Source organism: Sinohyriopsis cumingii, chromosome 11 (assembly GCF_028554795.1).
Source record: "Sinohyriopsis cumingii isolate HCF-2022 chromosome 11, ASM2855479v2, whole genome shotgun sequence".
NCBI lineage: Eukaryota > Metazoa > Mollusca > Bivalvia > Unionida > Unionidae > Sinohyriopsis > Sinohyriopsis cumingii.
In genome coordinates, this window is record NC_142971.1 from 45,893,046 (window position 1) to 45,914,105 (window position 21,060).

Below are 21,060 nucleotides of genomic sequence, written 5' to 3' on the forward strand. Positions count from 1 at the left end.
AAGAGCATATATAATTTAAAGGTTGCATGTTTTCGCGCTCTCTCTCTATTCATTTCGGGTAGTGAATCAAAATTTCCATACTGTTTTGTATCGACCCTATCTCTTCTTTCTAAGGTTTAAAATTTACATTTCAAATGCTCTCGGAATGGTACAAAACACAGCAAGCAATCATGGCGGGTAGGATCATGGACAGCAAGCGTTTATTTTTTAAATAGACGGGAAAACAATAAAAATGTTGTAATAAAAAAGTCACCCTTTCCCTCAAAGTCGGGAGAATAAATTGGAAGTAATTGTAAAAATACATATAGATTTCATGGGTTCGAGTCAGTAGCCTTCGGCGGTGTGTACCATACAAGATGCGGCCGAAAAGGCCAGTGGTGTTCCGATTATTCCTCTAACGCAAACCGGAACACATCGTGCCTTTTATATTAAAACCATACTCAATTTAAAGCAAACTCTGGCTTGGCTCAGTGAGAGATACGAAAGTCTGGTAAAATGCTTGTTTCATCATTGCTACCGATACAAAGAAAATGAGTCAAACTGTGTAGAAGCCAGACTGAAATGATATTTATCCCTATTATTTTCGAAGTAACGCGAGAGGTCTGGTTAAACGATACCGACAAAACTCCAGCTCGGGATACTTCGATGGAGTGATACGTCTCGAAAAGGTGAAAATAGCCGAAAAATTGCAGATAATTCTGTCACTTGTTGAAAAGTACAAGCATGTAAACAAAAATCATCATGATACAATTATAGAATTATTTCGAGACATTCAGTAAAAGAAGGTTCTCTAGTATGTTTTTACTTGAAAAACATAAAACTGGGGATGCTTCGGCTTAGAATAAGTTATCTCAATCGATACGTCAACGCACTTAGCGTTATGGTTATGTTTGACGTACGTATAACATTATTTGTCACACCCCTCCCAGTGAATAACCTCTCTGGCAGGTTAAAACTATTGTTACGACGATGTAAATTTGGTGGCAAAATTTCACACGTAGAAGACCGTACGCTTTGATACCTGTGGCCAGGCACCTTTAAAGGTTGAGAGAAACCCGGGCCGCTTCAAAGGTTTTGTTGTTGTTGTTGTTGTTGTTTTAGGGTTTAACGCCAATTTTCAGCACAAGATAGGCTATACTGGTGGCCAGTATAACTGGTGGAGGAAGAACCACCGCCCCGCGAGAAGCTACTGGCACGCTTTCTCACGTACCCACATTAGCCGAGCCTGAGACTCGAACCAACGCAGACAGAGGTGAGATGGCAGTGATCCGGAACGATGAGCGCTTTAGTCCCTGATTATACTGAAATTTTGAATGCCAAGACAAGCCTATATAATTTAAGGTTTAAACAACGACTAATTACACAACGAAGAATATTTATTATTTTCAGAATTATTTATTTAAAATAACACACTTGGGGTCAAAGGATCCTCTGGATGAAATAGGTTCAGATATGACGATCGCTGTTATTTGGTAAAGAAAGTACATGTATATGACGGCCACTGTAGTACTTTTTTTTTTTTTTAGATCATTCGGATCACCTGTGCCATTTCTTTGAGACAATGTATGCCTCGGATCTATTTCAGTGTAGTAATTTGACGGGGGGGGGGGGGGAATCATATTTTGTTGGCCGGAAATATTTCCACACAAAAATAGAAATAGCAGTATATTCAGACAACCTGGAAACTTCTACGATTGGATTGACAGAAAAGTCTTCGCTGGTGCCCGGCCTAAATTGGCAAGCCAATAAGGCAATATCATGCCCGGTAACTTGTAGAATTTGTATCTCCTGATTAGTTAATCAGCGAGCATTCGCATCTTTGAGGTCAATATCGTAGATCATATCTCGAAAGTACGTCGATAGTAGCCATTCGGACTACTTATTCTATTTACGAAACAAACATTAACCTATAAGTCACGAATGAGGTGAAAAAAATTGTTTTATTCATGTCATCTAGGTCAGTTTTACAGTTAATCCACTCGTAGAAATAGCTAAGCTGGTCATAGGGTCAAAAGTACAGACATTCAGTATTTTAACTAAAATGGAGGATACTAGTTCTTTGTGGTCTCATGAGCACCAGCAGTGTGACCCAGTTCAGTTGCCACATTCGCTACTTCGCGGTCAGTCATCAAGATCATAGCTCGAATTTATGTCGATCACTTTGGCTATTTACGAAACAAGGACTGACCAAGAAGTTATGAAAGATCGAACTATTTTTTTCATTTGTGACCTCTCAAATAATCGAATAGTCAATCCAATCAGAAATAGCCGATATAGTCCGAATAGATTGGGTTTCTTTTATTGAATGGGACATTTCCGACAAACAGAATGTATGATTTTTGCTCCTAAATACATCCGATGCCAATCTGAACACCCTCTGTCTCTTCAATTAAGTCGAAAAAGAAATCTTGGATGTAATTGGTCTCCGTTGAGACCTATATTCTGAACATTGCATCACATTGAACAATATAGCGGCGAAAGGAGACAAAGTCACAATCGGAGCAATCTCGGCCTTTGCTGTCTTATATATATGGTGTACTCCGCCAGAGGCAAATCACCAAACACATGAAACTGACGTATGTTCCTGCAACTACTTCAGAGATTATTTCACGGCCTGGCGGAAATGGTCAAGCGATGTTCCCATCGATCCGAGGTATAATTTTGTCTGGCAGATATAACCGATGTCGTTCAGAATGGTCTATGTCCGCGAATTTCTCAGTCAATCCTTGTTTCTTTAATAGCCGATGTGATCCAAATGGCAGTTATCGGCATATATTTGAGTTATGCAAATTAATCGAGACGTTTCGAATTATTTTATACGTACTGTAGTTCTCAGTATGATTCTTTTGTGCATGTCTCGTTCAAGTCCAGTACTTATGTATTTGACACTTTATACAAAACCTCTTAGCAATATTACGTAATAAACATAGATGTTGTTACCATGGCAACTTTACGTAATGTATATAGATGTTTAATAAAAAATTACCATGAGAACGTTACGTAATTTTTTAACGTAAGCTTACCATCTTTTGCCGAGCGCGCCTTCCATATCCTGTTCGTCACAACTTCCATCACGGGATATATATATATATATATATATATATATATATATATATATATATATATATATATATATATATATATATATATGTGTGTGTGTGTGTGTGTGTGTGTGTGTGTGTGTCTTTCAGTTTTCCTCTTTTATCCCCCGTATATTGTTAATACATTTAGCTTTCTCAAAAAGTAAAATAAACAATTTTCTTTTTAAAAAAACATACATAAAACCTACCCTCCCAAAAACACAACAACAACATATATAGCTGTAAACCGTACACTGCCGGGCTCTTTATTTGGTGGGATAATTTATGACAATGACAAGATTTTATTAACAGGGCAGAACTGTTTCAGACAGCATTTTATCTTTCGCCAGTGGAAATTCCTGAACTCTTGGTCATTAAATTCTCATCTTTTTATTTTAAAGGTCCGGTATCGACGATACTGCGAGGATTTTTAGTTGACACTTTACAGAGATGGCTTGACTAAAAGAATGCTGGCATTTTCAGCGTGCATTAACCTGTTACCGCGGCAACCGGACTTTGAAAATGCGGTTAGTAATATCCGTCTTGTGAAGGCACGTGACCTTTATCATTCGACACTACATTAGCTTTACTGTGGAAACTTCAAAATAAAGTTTGTCCTGGAGCATTTTCTTTCTTCACTTTCATATGCACCTCACTATTCAGCAGTCAGTTTATTCACTTTAGCTTTACTACAAAGCGTGCGCGCGCGCGCGCGTGTGTGTGTGTGTGCGTGAGTGCGTGTGTGTATCGATCAATTATTTGAGGTGTACAAATTGAGAAAGAACGTTTTGTTCTCTCCTCTTTATAGAATCAAATAGATAATACAGGCTTTCTCATTGTTACATTCTTTGACCTGTGTTTATTGTGTGTGTGTGTGTGTTCGTGCGTGCCCCTTTTGTGAGTATGATTTTGGATAACGTCCATGGAGAACATTAGTTATCTACTGAGTGTTGTAAGTTTATTTTTGTAGATTATCAATCTCTGACAAAAGTAATTTAAAATCATCCACAGCACACACACACACACACACACACACACACACACACACACATATATATATATATATATATATATATATATATATATATATATATATATATATATATATATATATATATATATATATCACACGTGCGTATGTATATATATGTGTGGCTGTTTAGTGGTGTTCGAAGTCACGAAGTTGTACTGAAAAAATAAAAGGCGTCGTGGCAGCCCATCTCTAGTTGCAGTACCATGTCTCTTATTCTCCTGTCACGTTAAGGATTAGCAGCTGCTCCTAAGAATTTTACTTTGCTACGATATTTTTCAAAGGATTGTAATACGGAATTCGTAATACATAAATAAATAAATAAATAAATAAATAAATAAATTAAATGACCCAGTGGGCAAATAGGTAAAGTTGTTCCACCCTTGAACCATGCCTTTCATTGTTAGTGTATGTCGAAAAGACATGGATAAGATGAAGGGAAAACGAATTACTACTGCCAATGATACTAGTTATTGCCAGTGCAGTTTTCAGAACAAAATATAATTAATAAACGATATGCCTTTGATGTATTAAAAAAATAATCTCTGTTTGTTGAAACATCCATGCGGGTTGGACGATTCTGATGCTAGAAATGATCGTGCTAAAAGTTGCCTGATTGTAATGGATACATTAGTACCTTGATATAGTTTATAATAAAAAATAATTAATGACTAACTATTGATCTTCGTTTTCAGTATACTTCCCTTTCCCCTTTAAACACAACCATCGATTATCTTCACGTTGTTCTTTTACTCTTTTGTGTACTGAAAATGGATGATAAAGTATAAAAGATAATTGTATCAGAAATAATAAAGAATAAATGATAATCGTATACGGTTATAATAAAGTATATGTGATAATTGTGTACAGTAATAATAAAGTAGATATGATAATCCTGTGCGGTAATAATAACGTATATATGATAATCCTATACAGTAATACTAAGGTATATATGATAATCCTATACAGTAATAATGAGGTATATATAATAATCCTTTACGGTAATAATAAGGTATATATGATAATCCTATACAGTAATAATGATGTATATATAATAATCCTGTACGGTAATAATAAAGTATATGTGATAATCCTATATAGTAATAATACGTATATATGATAATCCGATATAGTAATAATAAAGTATATGATAATCCTATATAGTAATAATAAGTATATATGATAATCCTATATAGTAATAATAAATATATATGATAATCCTATACAGTAATAATAAGTATATATGATAATCTTATACAGTAATAATAAGTATATATGATAATCCTATACAGTAATAATACGTATATATGATAATCCTATACAGTAATAATAAAGCATATATAAAGTATAAAGTATTACTAAGGGGACCCTATACAACTAATATGAATTTCTGAGAGGGTGGCAGGTTTAAGGTGAAGCTAATTGTATTTGCAGCATGCACATTGGAGAGAATGTTGGCATATGCCTATGTTACTTTCCTGTACTGTGCCTGAAAGTTCTTTGTATCTTGTACTTGTGGGAATTGTACATGACCTAAGCACCCAGGTAACCAAAATGACTGCTCCTATGTGCTTGGAAAATGAGCTTGAATTAGTGTGTGTGTGTGTGTGTGTGTGTGTGTGTGTGTGTGTGGATTGTTAACGTTGCCTTAAAGGGTTGTCCGTCATATCGCTACGATGTCTGCAGTGTGGCAGTTTATAGTGCTGTCTAGCACTGAGCATCATATCGCAGACATACAGCATATTTTATGTCTTTGGTATGACTCGGCCGGGGTTCGAACCGCGACCTCCGGCATCCTGAAATAGTATAAAGTACACTATCTTTATTAGTTATTAAAACAAGGGAAATCAATTTTGACAGAGAAGACGACACCAGCTTCTGAAAGTACAACAAATGAACTATATAAAATGTAAAACAAAAAGTTTTAGGCTCATATTTCTTAAACAATTTGCCTCTGAAGTCCAGGAAGTAAAAATGACCAAGCGGAGCTAGCATTTTTAAGACAAATTTAAAAAAAATAATTTTATATATAGGTGCTCATCTGAACTAAGGCCAAGCTGTTTACTTTATAGCCCATATTACATCCATCAGTCATATACCAAAATAAAAGGAAATTAAAAGTTCTTTGAACAATACTTAAGATAAACAGCGTCTTGTTTAAATAGCCAGTATAACCAGTGAGGAAAACTCATTGCAAAATACGAAGCTGTAGAGCTACATATAAGTCAATCCATTTTTCACCGTTTTCGACTTCATTTTAGCCGCAAGAAAAGGAGTGTAATTTCTCACGGTTAGTAATGGTTGGCAACTTTGTGTTTTAGTCTCTTTTCTTGGCTTTTTAGAGCGTATGTCAAATTTAGTAAATAACTTTTTCATGTCTTTTGCCGTATTTTCAAACTATTTTGCAGCCAATATTGTAATTTTCCATCTAGCCGCACTTAGATCATACATATTTCAATCCGTTTTTCGCATTTGGTAATAGAGGAATGATTTTCAGTTCCTGCAATTTTATATCATATAGTATGAAAAATCTTCATAACACAAAAACAACGCACCAGGGATTAACTTTCTAGTTATCACAACCAACTTTTCTTTCCCACTTTCTTTTCTCCTTGATATTATTATTATTATTATTATTATTATTATTAAATTTATTGAGAGAAGAGCAGATACTGTTTTAAGTTACTTGTGCAAAATAGTACATATAATGTCAATAAACATTCACCTTTTTGTTTGATATTTGAGCGTGTATCCATCATTTGTTTTTGTTTTTTAAATTAATTTATTGGAACAATGTTTTTGTGTATTACATCGTATTTCCTGCACGTTAAAAAACCTGTGTTATCTGAGAAAATGACAATAAAACTCCAAATAACTATCATTCGTGCCAGAAAGATTTAAAGCGTTTCACATGCATACATTCGATGTTAATTGGGTATAGTTCAGAGAGATGATCTTTGATAAAGTTTATTGGTTTAAACATATTTTATTTCCTATATTATGCCAAAGGGTCGGGATACAGTTATGTCAAAGGATCGGTTTACAAGTTCTCACAACACATTGTACTCTCTGGGGACAAAAAAATAATCCCACATATTTAGAATCTAATAAAGAAGCAGTAGTTTAAAAGACGTGTATTCTTAATTTACTTTTGACCCCCCCACCAAATTGTAGACATCGGTACTCGTTTAAGATTCAAGTTCACGTTCTGAGCCAGAAGGAAGAGTGTTTGTGGAGATGAGAAATATCATTTCGTTGGGACTAAGATATTTTGTGTTTAACCGTACACTGATTGCAAAATAACACATACTAATATACACTTTTTGTTTCTTCCCCAGAGCTGTTGAAGGAATTATATATCATGTAATTGTCATACGGGTATTTTTTTTTAGGCCGCTACTTTAGTTTCTGATCCTAGTATACATAATAGAGTATTTGCCATCACCAGAAAGATAACAAGAAGTAACGCTACAGTTTTGTACGGCAATATACTTTTAAAATTTCTAAGAAATCGTTTTCCATTTTGACATAGTCAGGTTGGTATTCCGTGTGAGAACATACGAGTTTAGGAAAGAGTTTTGTTTGTTATTTCAAGTCTGGCATTTAGTCTTGAAAAGTTGTGTCGATTACGTAAATTGTATCTTTACGTATCGCCCACCAAAGGAGGAAGCAGTTCATTTAAAGAACTTAGTGAACCATTATAAATCATTACATGAAAAAGTACAGTTTGTAGGGTTTTCTTCTTTCTAAGAGAGGGGGCCAGCCGCATTCCTCATAAATACTGCGTGCGTTGGCACTTTTGGTTAGACATGTGACTATCCTAGCAGTCGGTAACTGAAATCTCTCAAATTTATCCTAGTCTGCTTTTGAACATCCATCTCAAACGACATTTGCATATTCTAGCATAGGCATTATATATCTATATATATATGTGTGTGTGTGTGTGTGTGCGTGTGTGTGCATTAATGTAAAATAATTATAATTGTATATTCAGCTTAGAATATTTCGTATATTATATTGGCATATATCCAGCAAAGAATTTATTATTCATTTTCTAAACTTTAAAATACATGACGTTTAGTTTATATAAAATCGTACTAAATGTGTTTAAGCACATCTGCGATTAAACATAAAAAGAATTTACTTGCTTCATCTATTTTGAACTGGAAATTAACAGGCTGGCAGGTTATTATTTTTAGCACATGATTTAAAGAATGCAACAAACGCTGACGTTTAAATTCTACCTAGTGCCAGCTTAGTTATAAAAAAATGCCCCCCTTCCCCGGACAAAACATTGAACTGATTCTGTAAGTTTATATGCTGCAACTCGGTGAAAAATATATTTATTCATGGTCACTATTGAGAGTATGAAAGCAGACTCGTACTCAACAGTTTTATAACCTTCAGGTTATGAATTTAAGTTACGTTGTTCATTTCCCATCATCAATACAAACAGTTTGGTGCTCTCTCTCTCTCGCTCTCTCAAACAGAAACGTGTCTGGCCAAAGAGCAGACACTTTTTCCTTGATCATCCCTCGAGACACATTGTTACCTTCAACCATTAGAAGAAGAAAAATTAGGAAGGGCTTGGGTGGGATATATAGACAGGTAGAGCTATGAAGAATGAAAATTAAGAGCGTGAAGAAAGAAATTATCGATAACATGCACGATACGCAATGCCCTCCCCCAACCTTCCGAATCCCCGCCCCTATAAAAATAATGCATAGTTTATTTAAAATGATATGTTGTATAGATAATTTGATATGTTTATACTGAAAAAAAACGCTGATATACAGTGAGGAGCGTTTGTAGCAAATTCACTGTACCCACTAAAACAAATGATTCGACGATAAAATATTAAAAATCTTCAAGGAGGATTGATCCATAAGCACCCCAGCTCCCATAATACGTATCGAAAGGGCGAGGTCCTCTCGAAATGCAAATGTTGTTTTCGATCTGGTTTAATTTTATGACTGTACGTGTTTCATGATGGGTGCCTGTATTATGTTGCACGTAGTAGTAGTAGTTGTAGAAGCAGCAACAGTAGCATCGCATCAACGGAAGAAAGTATAGTAGTAGTTGTATTAAATTATTTCATTCGCTAGCGTTTTGTTTTTATATTACAATCGGAACATGGTAGAAATAGCTTTTTTAAAATGTTGCATAGATAGTTTTAAATGTAACAATTTTATTTACAGCTCATATCACACTGTACAGTATGCGACGCCAAAGTCACACTTTTCATGGTTTTACATGATAGAAACGTTATGTAATTTAATCACGGTGTATATGACAATAATTAATTAAATATTGCTTGATAAACAGGGCCGTAGAAAGCGATCACGGGCGCTTGGGTAAAAAAACACCCGTGCCTCTCCTAGTTCTTGTTCAAACAATGTTGTTGTAGGGTTTAAAATGTTTCTTTTATAAAATTAATAAGTGTTGTTCAGCCTGGGGCCCCTTACGGGCCCGGGTCACGGGGATATATCCCCGGTTGCCTCCCCCTTGTCGGCACTGTTGATACAATTTAATATTTTATGCGGTAAACTGGATGTAAAGATGCACAAATATTGTTCAGACATGGGTTTATTGCAAATAAGGCGACTTGATTTTCAAGTATAGAGTGAATTCTTCCGCCATAAATGCTTATTAGTTACTGTCTGATATTATTACAATATAATTTAATACCTCATTCGCATGTTTCAGTGTTTGCAAATATTAATTCCGTCGTTAATCACATCAGCTAAAATATGTAAGTTAATATTATTGTTAATGAGGAGAGAGCTTTAAATAAGTTTACGCTTGTTGCTCAATCCTTCATATATCTTCTTTGATTTGACGTTCTTTCTATGTTGACTTTTGTAAATATCGTCTAGATCAGTAAGATTCGGAAATGTCATGGTTGATGTATGTACTCAAATTCGTCCAGAATGAAGACTTTGTGTAACTCATGCAAATTTTTCGTACGTACTATATTTACTATATACATGCCAGTTACTCTTCATACTCAAATAGAATCCTATTACAATTTTTGTTCTTTAACAGAGACAAAAATTCGCATAAGTTCGAAGACAAAGTCTACGCACCTGCAAGTATTCTTCCAGTAAACAGTGTATGTCTACTTTCCGTATTGATGAATTATCAAACATAAAATCGACAACAAATGTTTTTTTTTTTTATGACAGTTCTTTCACAGCTTATAAACTTTGTAAATAATAAAAAGCTCTGGCCGCTTCATGTATTGATTCGAGCTTCGGAAAGATACCACTTGTGTTAAAATGTGTACCCCACGTGACAGGACCTGACCAATCGACTTGTAGGTCTACACTATAGGAATGTATTGCAGCCAAACGTGGGATAAGAGAGGTGTAAATGAACGATGTGGGACAATCCTGTATGAAATAACGGTATAGAAGGACTGATTCTGTGCGGAGAAGACACTTCTGCAATGTAGTGAAAAGGATTAACATCGTCAACATGTATATAGATCATCTACACAAATTTATAGACAAATTACACCCGCCGATCGGCTAGTTGCGGCACTTGGAATAGAAAATTAGGGCCTATGAGCCCGAATCAAACATGGCGGCTGTGTACTTCTGTATTATTGCTGTTTTTGTTATATTGGTTGGATACATTTTGGATGGATCGTATGCTGTAAATAATTTGTGCCCATCTGCATGTACCTGTCTTGGAAGTCATGTGGATTGTAGTGAACTTGGACTTATTGAAGTTCCCAAAGATGTGCCGTCTTGGACAGAAAAGTTGTAAGTACATAATACCCGTCTCTCCCCCCCCCCCCCCCGCCATACTAGGGTCATGTTACCTCAGTCCTTTACTTTAGTCCAGTAGTTTTGTGAGAATATAAATAAATTTATCGATACAATAACTCAGACCACTGAGTGAAAATGGTGTTTTGATATCAAGTGTATTGATTTTGATCATCAGGGATTAGGACAGGGAATTGACGGGAATGGTATTATTCTCGCATGCTAATGTAAACAATGACAGAAGAACATGGTTGCCCTCAAATAGTATAGGATGGATTTAGGCAAGGGTGATTAGAACGAGCAAACTGATTAGTTTACTAATTCAGTTTTGTATATAAAGTTCAATAATGTGATGTAAATGTACTGAGGAATATAGCTTCTTAAAAATTGAAGTATATTCCACATTTGAATGAATTTCTCAACAGTAGTACACAGTGCATGTTGTTTTATGTTTTTCCTCAGAAACTTATGGTCATGCTTCAAGTTCACTCTGTTGTATGTTTTGTTTATACCCACCTACTGACAAAAAAACAACAACAAAAGCACAAATGATATCAAATATGTACAAAACTTGCCAAACACACTGTCATGTTGTTGAAATTCTGAATCAAATGGGAGTTTTTTTATTAACATGATTGTCATATTTTCATGGTGAATCTATCTTTTCAAGCAACAGGTCACCATCTTTGCTAATCTCATTAATTATTTATGTAATTTTAGGAGTTGCATCTCTTTAAACACGTATATACAAGAGTTCTTCCTTTTAATTTTTTCGATTTTTTTTATAACTATTAAAAGTAGACATTGCTAATATTGGATGCAGACAACACAGTTTTTACTGAAATGGTCTGTTCAAGAAACCAGAAAAGGACTAAGCAGATGGTCTGGTTGTGTGCATCTAGAGCTTCCTTTAGTACTAATATTAGTACCTCTACTCCTATCTCATGGACGGGGTACACACATGAGCATATACATGTCAATGGAGGAAGCCGGGTGTGATTCACATCCATTGCTCTTTTAGCCTAATATCAACAATTTGAACACATTCCTTGCATATAATCCAATAAATTCAGTAGTCCTCTTATTTAATACCAGAAGTATCACAAATCATTGTAGAAATAGTTGTACAATTTCATTTACCTTTTTTATCCGATATTTATGTTGGTCATATTAGTTCAAATAATGATTACTTCCGTTCTCAGCCTCGTTTTTTGTGTGCCATACAAGGACATTGAGCCTTGAGGATTTATTTGAAAATGTAAACAAATCAAAGTAAAAATATGGCGAGGTACGAGTCAGAAATTCTGAGCATTAAAAGTAAATTTGATTTATCTGCAACTTTGAAATTCCATTAAGAAGCCATTATTTGCCACTTTATTGCTAATAACAGCGTAGTATATCCAAATATGGTCTGGCCTTAAATATAAATGGGGTCATGATGGACATGGTGAGGTTTGTGAAACCATGCCAATTTATTTTAGCGTGTAAGAGCTTAATAAATTCAAAATAAGCCAATCTTTTTTAACAGCATGATTATACTTATGTAGTAGATTTTTACACTATTCATTTTTCTGACTTTAGTGATGATTTTTTTGTGCTCCATTACATGATATGGGATCAGTTCGTAACCATAAGCAAAAAAAATCATGTTGAGGCTATGACATCGTAGCTAGAGTTTCCATTTGTCCTGAAGTGCCTATAACTTGACAGTGTTACAGACCCACTGGTGACAGTCAGGTTAGAAATTATACATTGAGGAATGTTGGTATGGCTAGTACCAAATATGCAACAAATTAAAAGTATTTTTAAAAGTGCAATTGTAACATTTGTATCATGAATCCAAGGTTAACCAATTTGCATAGTACTATTAGATTTCTCTAAATGTCTATGTCTGTTTCATTTGCCCTCAGTTATTTTGTGTTGGAAATTTTGTTTGTAGGTCTTGTCAGGAGTAAAAGTATGCCCAAATTACAGTGTCAAATATTGCAACATCCTGCAGAATTCCCAGGTTTAGTCATTTCTTTCCTGAAATTTTATTCTCAATTGACCTGATTGTTTTCCAGTAAGAGTCAAAACACCCATTTATAATCACAGCAGGACTGTTGTTCATTGTTTCCTCATTGTGGTGAATGCTTAAATCCTATCCATCATGTATAGTAGTATATTTAAATAACAGAAGTAACTCTTTTAAATCCTGACTGGATATGTGTTGATGGAAGAATTCTTTTGCTATGTTTAACACCTAATATTGACAGATAATTGACTCTTATTGTACAAAACAGTTCTAAAAGTTGATCAATGTTGTTTAGTAGTTTTTTTGTCACAAATGATGATATAATCTTCTGAATGTATAAGTATCCTATGGTGGCACATTCATGTATCCTATGGTGGCACATTCTTGTATCCTATGGTGGAACATTCATGGGTCTTGTATTATCCTTCAAACTCATTACCATTTTGAAAACAAAATGGTACTAGCAACTGCCTTGCTAGGCACTCAGCATGAAGAGGTTAGTGTTAGGACTTTTTGGCCTGGTGCCAGGCTGATATGACTGGGTGGGCATCGTGCTACATGTCTGCGGCATGATGCCCCATTGCTGGACATAACCATAAACTGCCACATTGCAGACATCACAGTGATATGACTGAATATTTGTTAAAGCTACACTAAAAATCAAAATCACACTCATTACTATTTTGAAGTAAACTCTGTAGAGAAATTTTGATGAACTATATTTTACTAAAATATTTTGATTATCATGACTCTTCCCAGAGCTTGAGGTGATCATGCCTGTCTACTTACCTGTACGATAGCATGAGCTATATTTCTCATAAATTTAAACTGTTTTAATCAATATTATGTTTAAATTGTCAGGAAAGCTAGATATCTTTTGAGTGTATGATTAAAATATGAAAAGTAGGAATAGGTATTATTGTACATTACCAGCTCAAGCTATTTACTGGCAACGATTTTTATCAACAATTTTCTTTATTCTATTAATTGCACAGATATGTTTAAAATTAAAAAATAAGCCAAGAATATGGAATTTTAACAATTTCTATTATACCAGATTGTGTATTTCACTTCTGGATGGTACATTTCCATGTCATTGTCAAATAGGCACTTGTCTTTCAGTGATTTGTATGCTATGCATACATTAAACATTGACTGCTATGTTCATGTAACAATTAACATAACTGCAGTGTGGATCCTATCAGGGTGCTAATAATCACTGTCTGCTTCGATACTGCAAAATGCTCAAACCAAATAAAATTATTTCATGTGAGTTTTCTCGGGGTGGGGTGGGGTGTGTGTGGTTCTTGGAAAGCAAGCATGCGAATCAATAACAACAATTTAAAATGATCTATGCAGTTTGGAGTAATCAGTAAAAGAAACCATATAGACAGCGAATCAGGGTTATGTTGCTTGATGTTAGACCTAATTTGCAAGGGAGTATATAATTTAGATTATGTCATACATTGTTATTAATCCCCTGGTCCAATTAGTGGCCTGTGGCTAATTTGGATAACACTAATAAGAACTAATTCTGTGGTGTTCATGTATTTCTTTTACCTGACAAATTCTTTAATAATGTAATGTAAATTTATGGCTTAATTCAATTGAGAGGTTAAAAAGAACCTCTTTAGAAGAACTACTCAAGTACTTAAGATTAATTCAGTTTTGGTAAGCATGTTGAAAGATAGGTGTTGTTTCTCTGCCACTAACATGGAATATATGCAAGTAAGATAAAGAAAACTGACTTTGTGGAAGACTTAAAAATTGAATTTACTGTGATAGAGTGTGTCAGTTTTATTTTAAACTGGATCCTGTGCTATTTATCATAGGAAAAATTTCCAGTTAACTGACTTTTTTTGTTGAAATTGTTATATTTTCACCATAGGTTTAAAGAGCAGTGAACTCTTGACTGTTACAATGGCATTGCAGAAAAAACTTCTGTCCTAAATTTTAGGTGTATAGTGATATTTGCATGAAAATGAAAGAGACATTTTCAGAGCTAACCCAAAATTAACTTGAGATCTAGGTAAAGAAACATTTTTTAAAATGAACCAAAAAATGGTGTTGCCATTTAATTTTTTTGGTTACTTCAGTATTTTGAAGTTTTTATCATGATTATGTACATAAACCATATATGTATCGTCTTTATAAAAAGAAAGAAAACTCAGCAGATCTTGATGTTTTAATCAAATAATTTAGGTAATACACATATTTGATGATGTAACTTAAAATACAGGTTTGGCATGATGTCAGGCATCTTTTAATTTTAAGCTGCTGTGTTTTGCATTGACTCAGTCTTGGTTATTTTTTATTAGACAATCACATTTGCATAAAATTTTAACCGTATATTTAAAGATATATGTTACAATTGGTTCACTCTTATGTATGTCTCTTTCACATTAAAAATAGTTCCATGGGTTGACAAAATGCTTATGATTCCCTCATCCCAAAATGTAATATCCATGTCACTTGTCAACATTTTCAGCACGGTAATAGCTTTTGCAGTAAATGAATGATTACTTGTTGCTTTTTTCTTTGTTGTGTCAGCTCAAAATATGCAAGTTTGACATTAAATAAGTCAGGTGTTGACCTTGAAATTATTCTCAGTAAAGCCAATTAGTATAGCTAAATTGACTAATTAGCACTCATTAGTTAGTGGTTACTCAGTTGTCTCCATGTAATCAAATTAGCTTAATACAGTCTGTCACTTAAATGATTTTCATTTGACATGTACCCCAGATCTTTTGTCTGCAGCAGGGGTTTCTAATTGATAAACCCCACTGAGAACAAAGGAATGTGCTCATAGGTTGTGGAAACCCCTCTTGTCACGCCCTTTGAGAACAGAAATCTCTGACATGTCTAAATGATTGTGCTAATGGTAAATCTTTTTTTTTTTTGCTTGGTGAATGGAGTCATTAATGGCAAAATAAAAGACATATCAGATCACCAGTATGATAATTTACATCAGCAGAATTTTTTTTATATCTGATTCCATTTAATATGGAAATAGAATGATAAAACATGGGTAAAAACTTCACTCACATACATCACAACTGTTGGCCACAAAACATCCACATTCAACAATTTGATCATCAAAATAAAGTCTTGAAATGTTACTGAAAGATAAATAATTGTCAGGGACTACAAAAAAAGTAAAATATTGAAAATAAATTACTTGAATACATAACTCGAATGACTCTGACAGACCCTGTGTTGTGCATTCTCACACAAATCTCAGTGCACAACTCAGTTTCATATGCAATCTATTTTGAACAGTAAGTGGGCCTTGAACATGTGCATGTTGAAAATACTGTATCAAAAAAGTTATCTGCAATTGTCGTATAATTTTAACACATTGGTTACATATTGTTGTGTACTCTTTTGAGTTTCCAAGCATAATACTTTGTTGCATAAAAATTGATCACACTAGAAGTGGAAAAGAGTCACCCATCATAAGCACATACGATGTAATGAAAATAAACTAGACTTTATATGATTACATAACCTCTGAAGAAGGTAGGAAGAGTATCGTCAATTAAAACCAACACTTTCCTTGATGTTGTTTTTATTGCGGCTGCTGTTGTTTATTTATTATCATTATTAGTACTAATTTTGCTAGTGGTATTGAGAGTATAAGATATTTTTATAGCCATTATCTTTTGAGGTAACTGGACAAAAATAAAATATTCAAGGCTAAGTCATATTCCATTATCTTTTGAGGTAACTGGACTAAAATGAGGTAACTGGTCTAAAATAAAATACACATAGCTAAGTCAGAGCAACAAGATGTTACAATGTTGTAAAAGTAGATGGCTCAGCTGGAAGTGTAGATTGTAATTTTGCTGGTGGCCAGTATGTAATGAGAGGGCTTTATAACTGTATTTTGTTACCATGCTCAAAGAATATTACATGAAAAATATTCTCAGTTGGTTTTCTTGTTTTTGTTTTAACTGCACTTTAAAAAAACATTTGACTATATTTTGCCAAGGACATAGGAACCAAGTGTTTTTCAAGGTTGGTCTGATGGTAGGAATCAAACCAGGACCCTTCTGGGTAGGAATCCAGTGCTTTAGCTATGAGCCATTGTAGCTTGTGGATCCAACACTTCCACTGTATGTTGTCATTTACTCATCTGTCAGCGCTTGTCAAATATGATCACTCTCTTTTCATTGGTGTTGTTGGAACTCTAGTTGCAAGAACAGAGTGAAGGATGCACTAGATACATATATATACTAATATAATGACAGGCATGACTTACTGTCAGCAAAAGTATGGTGACCAGAATTAGTTAAATTATTACTTTTCACATATTTGAAGCCTTGAATATTTGCTGTGAAGTTAGTATTGTAAGCATTAGCAGCAATTTATCATAGCTTCATATCTTTTTTGTTCGCATCACTACACGATTGTTTGAATTTTGTGCATTTCCCACGTGTATTTATAAGGGACATAACTAAGAACTTTGCATGGATTCTGTGTGGATTTTTTTAATTAATTATGGGAGGGAACAAAGAAAGTGCAAACCTTGAAGCTTTTGAATGAAAATAATTTTTTTTGAAGTAACAGGAAGACTCCCAATGTTTGTACAGGGAATCTAAGTAGTTGTGGCTTGGATACCTACCCAAGCCAGACTGGGTTTGAAGCCATAGAGTGTCCATGGGAAAAGCACTTTGACCCCATTTACTCTGCATTGTTTAGCCAATGAAAAAATCAAGTGAAGTTAAGTTTGTACAGGCTTTCATGACACAAAAGAGATGGAGTTGTGTAATGTCCATTGACTCAAGGATGCATCAAATATGACGTTATATTGACTGTAAAGAGATTCTCTGGCACTTACGGGGTTAAAACAGTCTGCAGTTTTGAAGATAATGGGGAGTTTTCCCTGAAAATAATACACTGAGAAAAAAGAGAAAATGTTTCATTTCTAAGCTGGTGCTGATAAAAGAGTAAATAAAAAATACCTGTACTAAGACATAGGCCCGATGCGTTCAGAGCACCTGAATTTTAAACCTTTTTTAAACAGATAACACTAATCCTGCCAGAGAAGTTTTATGGGCAGTTTTGATTTATGCAGGGCTAAAGTTATGTTGAAAAAGAATAAGACATCCAAAACAAAACACAAGACAGTGCATTTTGTTTTCTTCAAGTAATATAAGACAACTCAAAGTTTTTAAAGGAGCCCAGGGTGGCTGTGTGGTCTGAGGTGTTTAACTTTACAGATCCCTCTCATTTCACTCCTGTCTGAGTTTGAGTTTTGGCTTGACCAATGTTGGTATGTCAGTTGCATTCTTTAGGTCTGTGGTTCTCCTAGGGTTTCCAGGGATCTACCTTCACCACATATACTTGCTGACATATATAGCCTGTCATGAGCTGAAAAATGGCATTAAACTCCACAAAACCAAATGTAAAAATCAAAGTTGTTAAACATATACCAATTTTTCATGCATAAACTCAAGATAGAAGCCACTTCAACCAACTGATTTTTAAATGTTTTTTTTTTAACCCCTCCTCCACTTCTAAACCCAGGAATGCATTTAGGATTTGAAGCCTTTTCCCATCATATACTCATCCTTGTGAAAGATTATGTAAAATAATGATCACCATCCTTCAGTGGTTGTAGATGAAGTTTCGGTTAGGCAGAAAAATGTGTTTAATACTGTACTGGTTTTGAAAGTAGGATAGGTAGGTGTTTAAAAAAAACTGAATGGTTAGTATATATAATGCATTAAGTACTTCAGGTACTAGTCTGAACCAGCTCGGATGCACAAATCAGTTTTTTTTCTTCACCCAGGTAAGGGGAAAATGCTAGGGTTGCCACCAAAAAATAGAGACATTTGGCCAACTGGAGACACATTTTGATTTTTGACCTTGCAAAGAAGACTCCATATTGTCCAAGAAATGGCTTCCTAACCTTCTGCCTGACCATGTGCACCTTGCATTGAGGATCAAAAACCTTTAGCCAGAAATTTAATAGTAAATCCAAAATATGTTCCCCCTTCAACTGGCAAGCTGAACTGGGTGATGGGCAATGTATAGACATGACCAATTACAATTTATTCACAAAAGGGTAGATGTAAATATGTAGTGGGTTAAACAACACTTGTAAGGTGTGTTGTTCTACATGGAGATTTGTATAATTTTACAATCTTACAAACAGGGCTGAGAATGACACTTGTCTGACGGGCTGGAACAAGTAGAATCACTTGCTTGCAAGTCAGGGCCTACCGCAGAAAATGTAAACCTTGATTTGTCATCAGACGTGTGAGATGATCAGGGTCAGTTTTCTGTGTTCTGCTGATTACTTCAGACAAATTGCATATAGCCAGGTTTGCCACAGCATTATGCAACATATCTCTGTCTTTGTAGTTTGCAGTCAGGTGTGTGGGTATATATATATATATATATATATATATATATATATATATATATATGTGTGTGTGTGTGTGTGTGTGTGTATATATATATATATATATTTGCAACAGTAAAATCACCATTCATCCTAAGATGTTGAACTCTTTAGAAAATGTCAAAGAATGGGGAAAAATGTCCTTCTCCATGGCAATACATCACAAGGAAAGTCATGACTAGTGTCACTGTTTTCAACAGTATATTATTTACGTTACTGCTGTACATTTTTGCCTTTGACCAGTCGTAAAAAATAGTTAATGTCAGGTGTGTTATTAATTAACTTACCCAGATTTTTTTTTTATCTATATTTGCATGTGATTGACTGGAAGATTGGTAGGCAATTATTTTCGTTTTTCCATAATATAGTTTTAAAAATCCCTGCTTTTGCACAAAAAATAATAGCAATCTTTCGGTATTGTTAAATATGTTAAGAGTTATGTTAAAAATCTAAATCACACACACACTTTCAAGATGTCTGTCTCACCCAGTTTGTTCGTAATTTGTAATGTGTTATATACTTCGTATATGGTAACATTTTGCCTGTGTCGTGCTTTTTGGTCATTAGACAGGCATTTAAAAGCAAAACAAGGAATTTGGTAAAACTCAAAATTAACTGTCAGTCTAAACACCTTTTCCTTCCTCCTCCCACCTTTTCTTTGCTGGACTGTCATGTTCTTTATTTGTAATGTTTTAAATCGAGCATAGTTAAAAAATATAAGTTTGAAGTTAAATAAATGTAAAAAATTACACTACATTCAGTTAAAAAGTTTTGGCCAAGTCATTTGGTAATTTAGAATCTTCTGAGATGGCATATGTGAGAATATGTTATGTTGGTACTTAGCTATTTGAATCATACAGAGTATTTAAGTGATTGTTTTTTAGGATTTATCAGAGTATACATGTCTACTTTATTTCTGCATTTTTCCCCGTTTATAATAAGTAAGATTAATTTTTTATCAGGTTCACATTGCAGGGAGCTTGACACCTTGATTACTCTGGCTTCTTTGTGCATGTCCATATGTCTATACTTATAATTTTAATTTATTTGTATGGTGTAAATTAAAACTATTTTTTTAAAAAGTATTCGCTGTGTTCAAGTTTATAACTTTTTACGCATAGGAAAGGTGGGCTGAAGAAATGTGGAGTCTCTTGTTTGGGATTCTTTTCTTTTGAATGTTTTTTCTTCTTTGCAGATACTTGCAAAAAAATGGAATTTCACTGATCATTGAAGATGACCTTAAAGGCCTGGCAAATTTGGAACTTTTGTAAGTAATCTTTTCATTATTTTATGATCTTGATATTTAAGAATATGAGCGCTATAGTGTTATGCTAACATTGATGGTAAATGCAGTAGTTCACATTTACACCCCCCTCCAAAAAAAAACCTGAAGGAATCAATTGGACAGTTAGTTTTACATAAAAAATAAGATCTTTCCCAGTAAATTTTGTTCCAGCTTTTATTCATGAAAAGCAAATATTCATGTGTGGTATTCTGAAAGCAATAAAAAGGGAGAGAAAAATGATTGATCCATTGTATTGAATGATATTACTCCACAACCTTTCAATTTTGATCTTGGAGATATCTCATTTATCTATGTAAAGGCTTGAAAGCTTAATTGCCTAATTTCTTCTCACCAAGCTCTGATGATTACCCTCTGTCAAGGAAGGAATTTATTAAAATTGCACATTGTACAATCCATCTGATGTATAAGATTGTGCCGTGTGTGTGTGTGTGTGTGTATATATATATATATA

At 34.3% G+C, this 21,060-nt stretch overlaps 1 protein-coding gene across 1 annotated transcript in view; it reads left to right on the forward strand.

The window, feature by feature from the left end:
* The first annotated feature begins 10,470 nt into the window (after positions 1-10,470).
* Positions 10,471-21,060, forward strand: part of LOC149788058 (uncharacterized) — a 102,039-nt gene continuing 91,449 nt past the window's right edge. The window contains exons 1-2 of the mRNA XM_089974344.1: positions 10,471-10,877; positions 20,499-20,570. Coding sequence (XP_089830470.1) covers positions 10,693-10,877; positions 20,499-20,570 — 257 coding nt within the window. The 5' untranslated portion in view covers positions 10,471-10,692. The remainder of the gene's footprint in view (positions 10,878-20,498; positions 20,571-21,060) is intronic.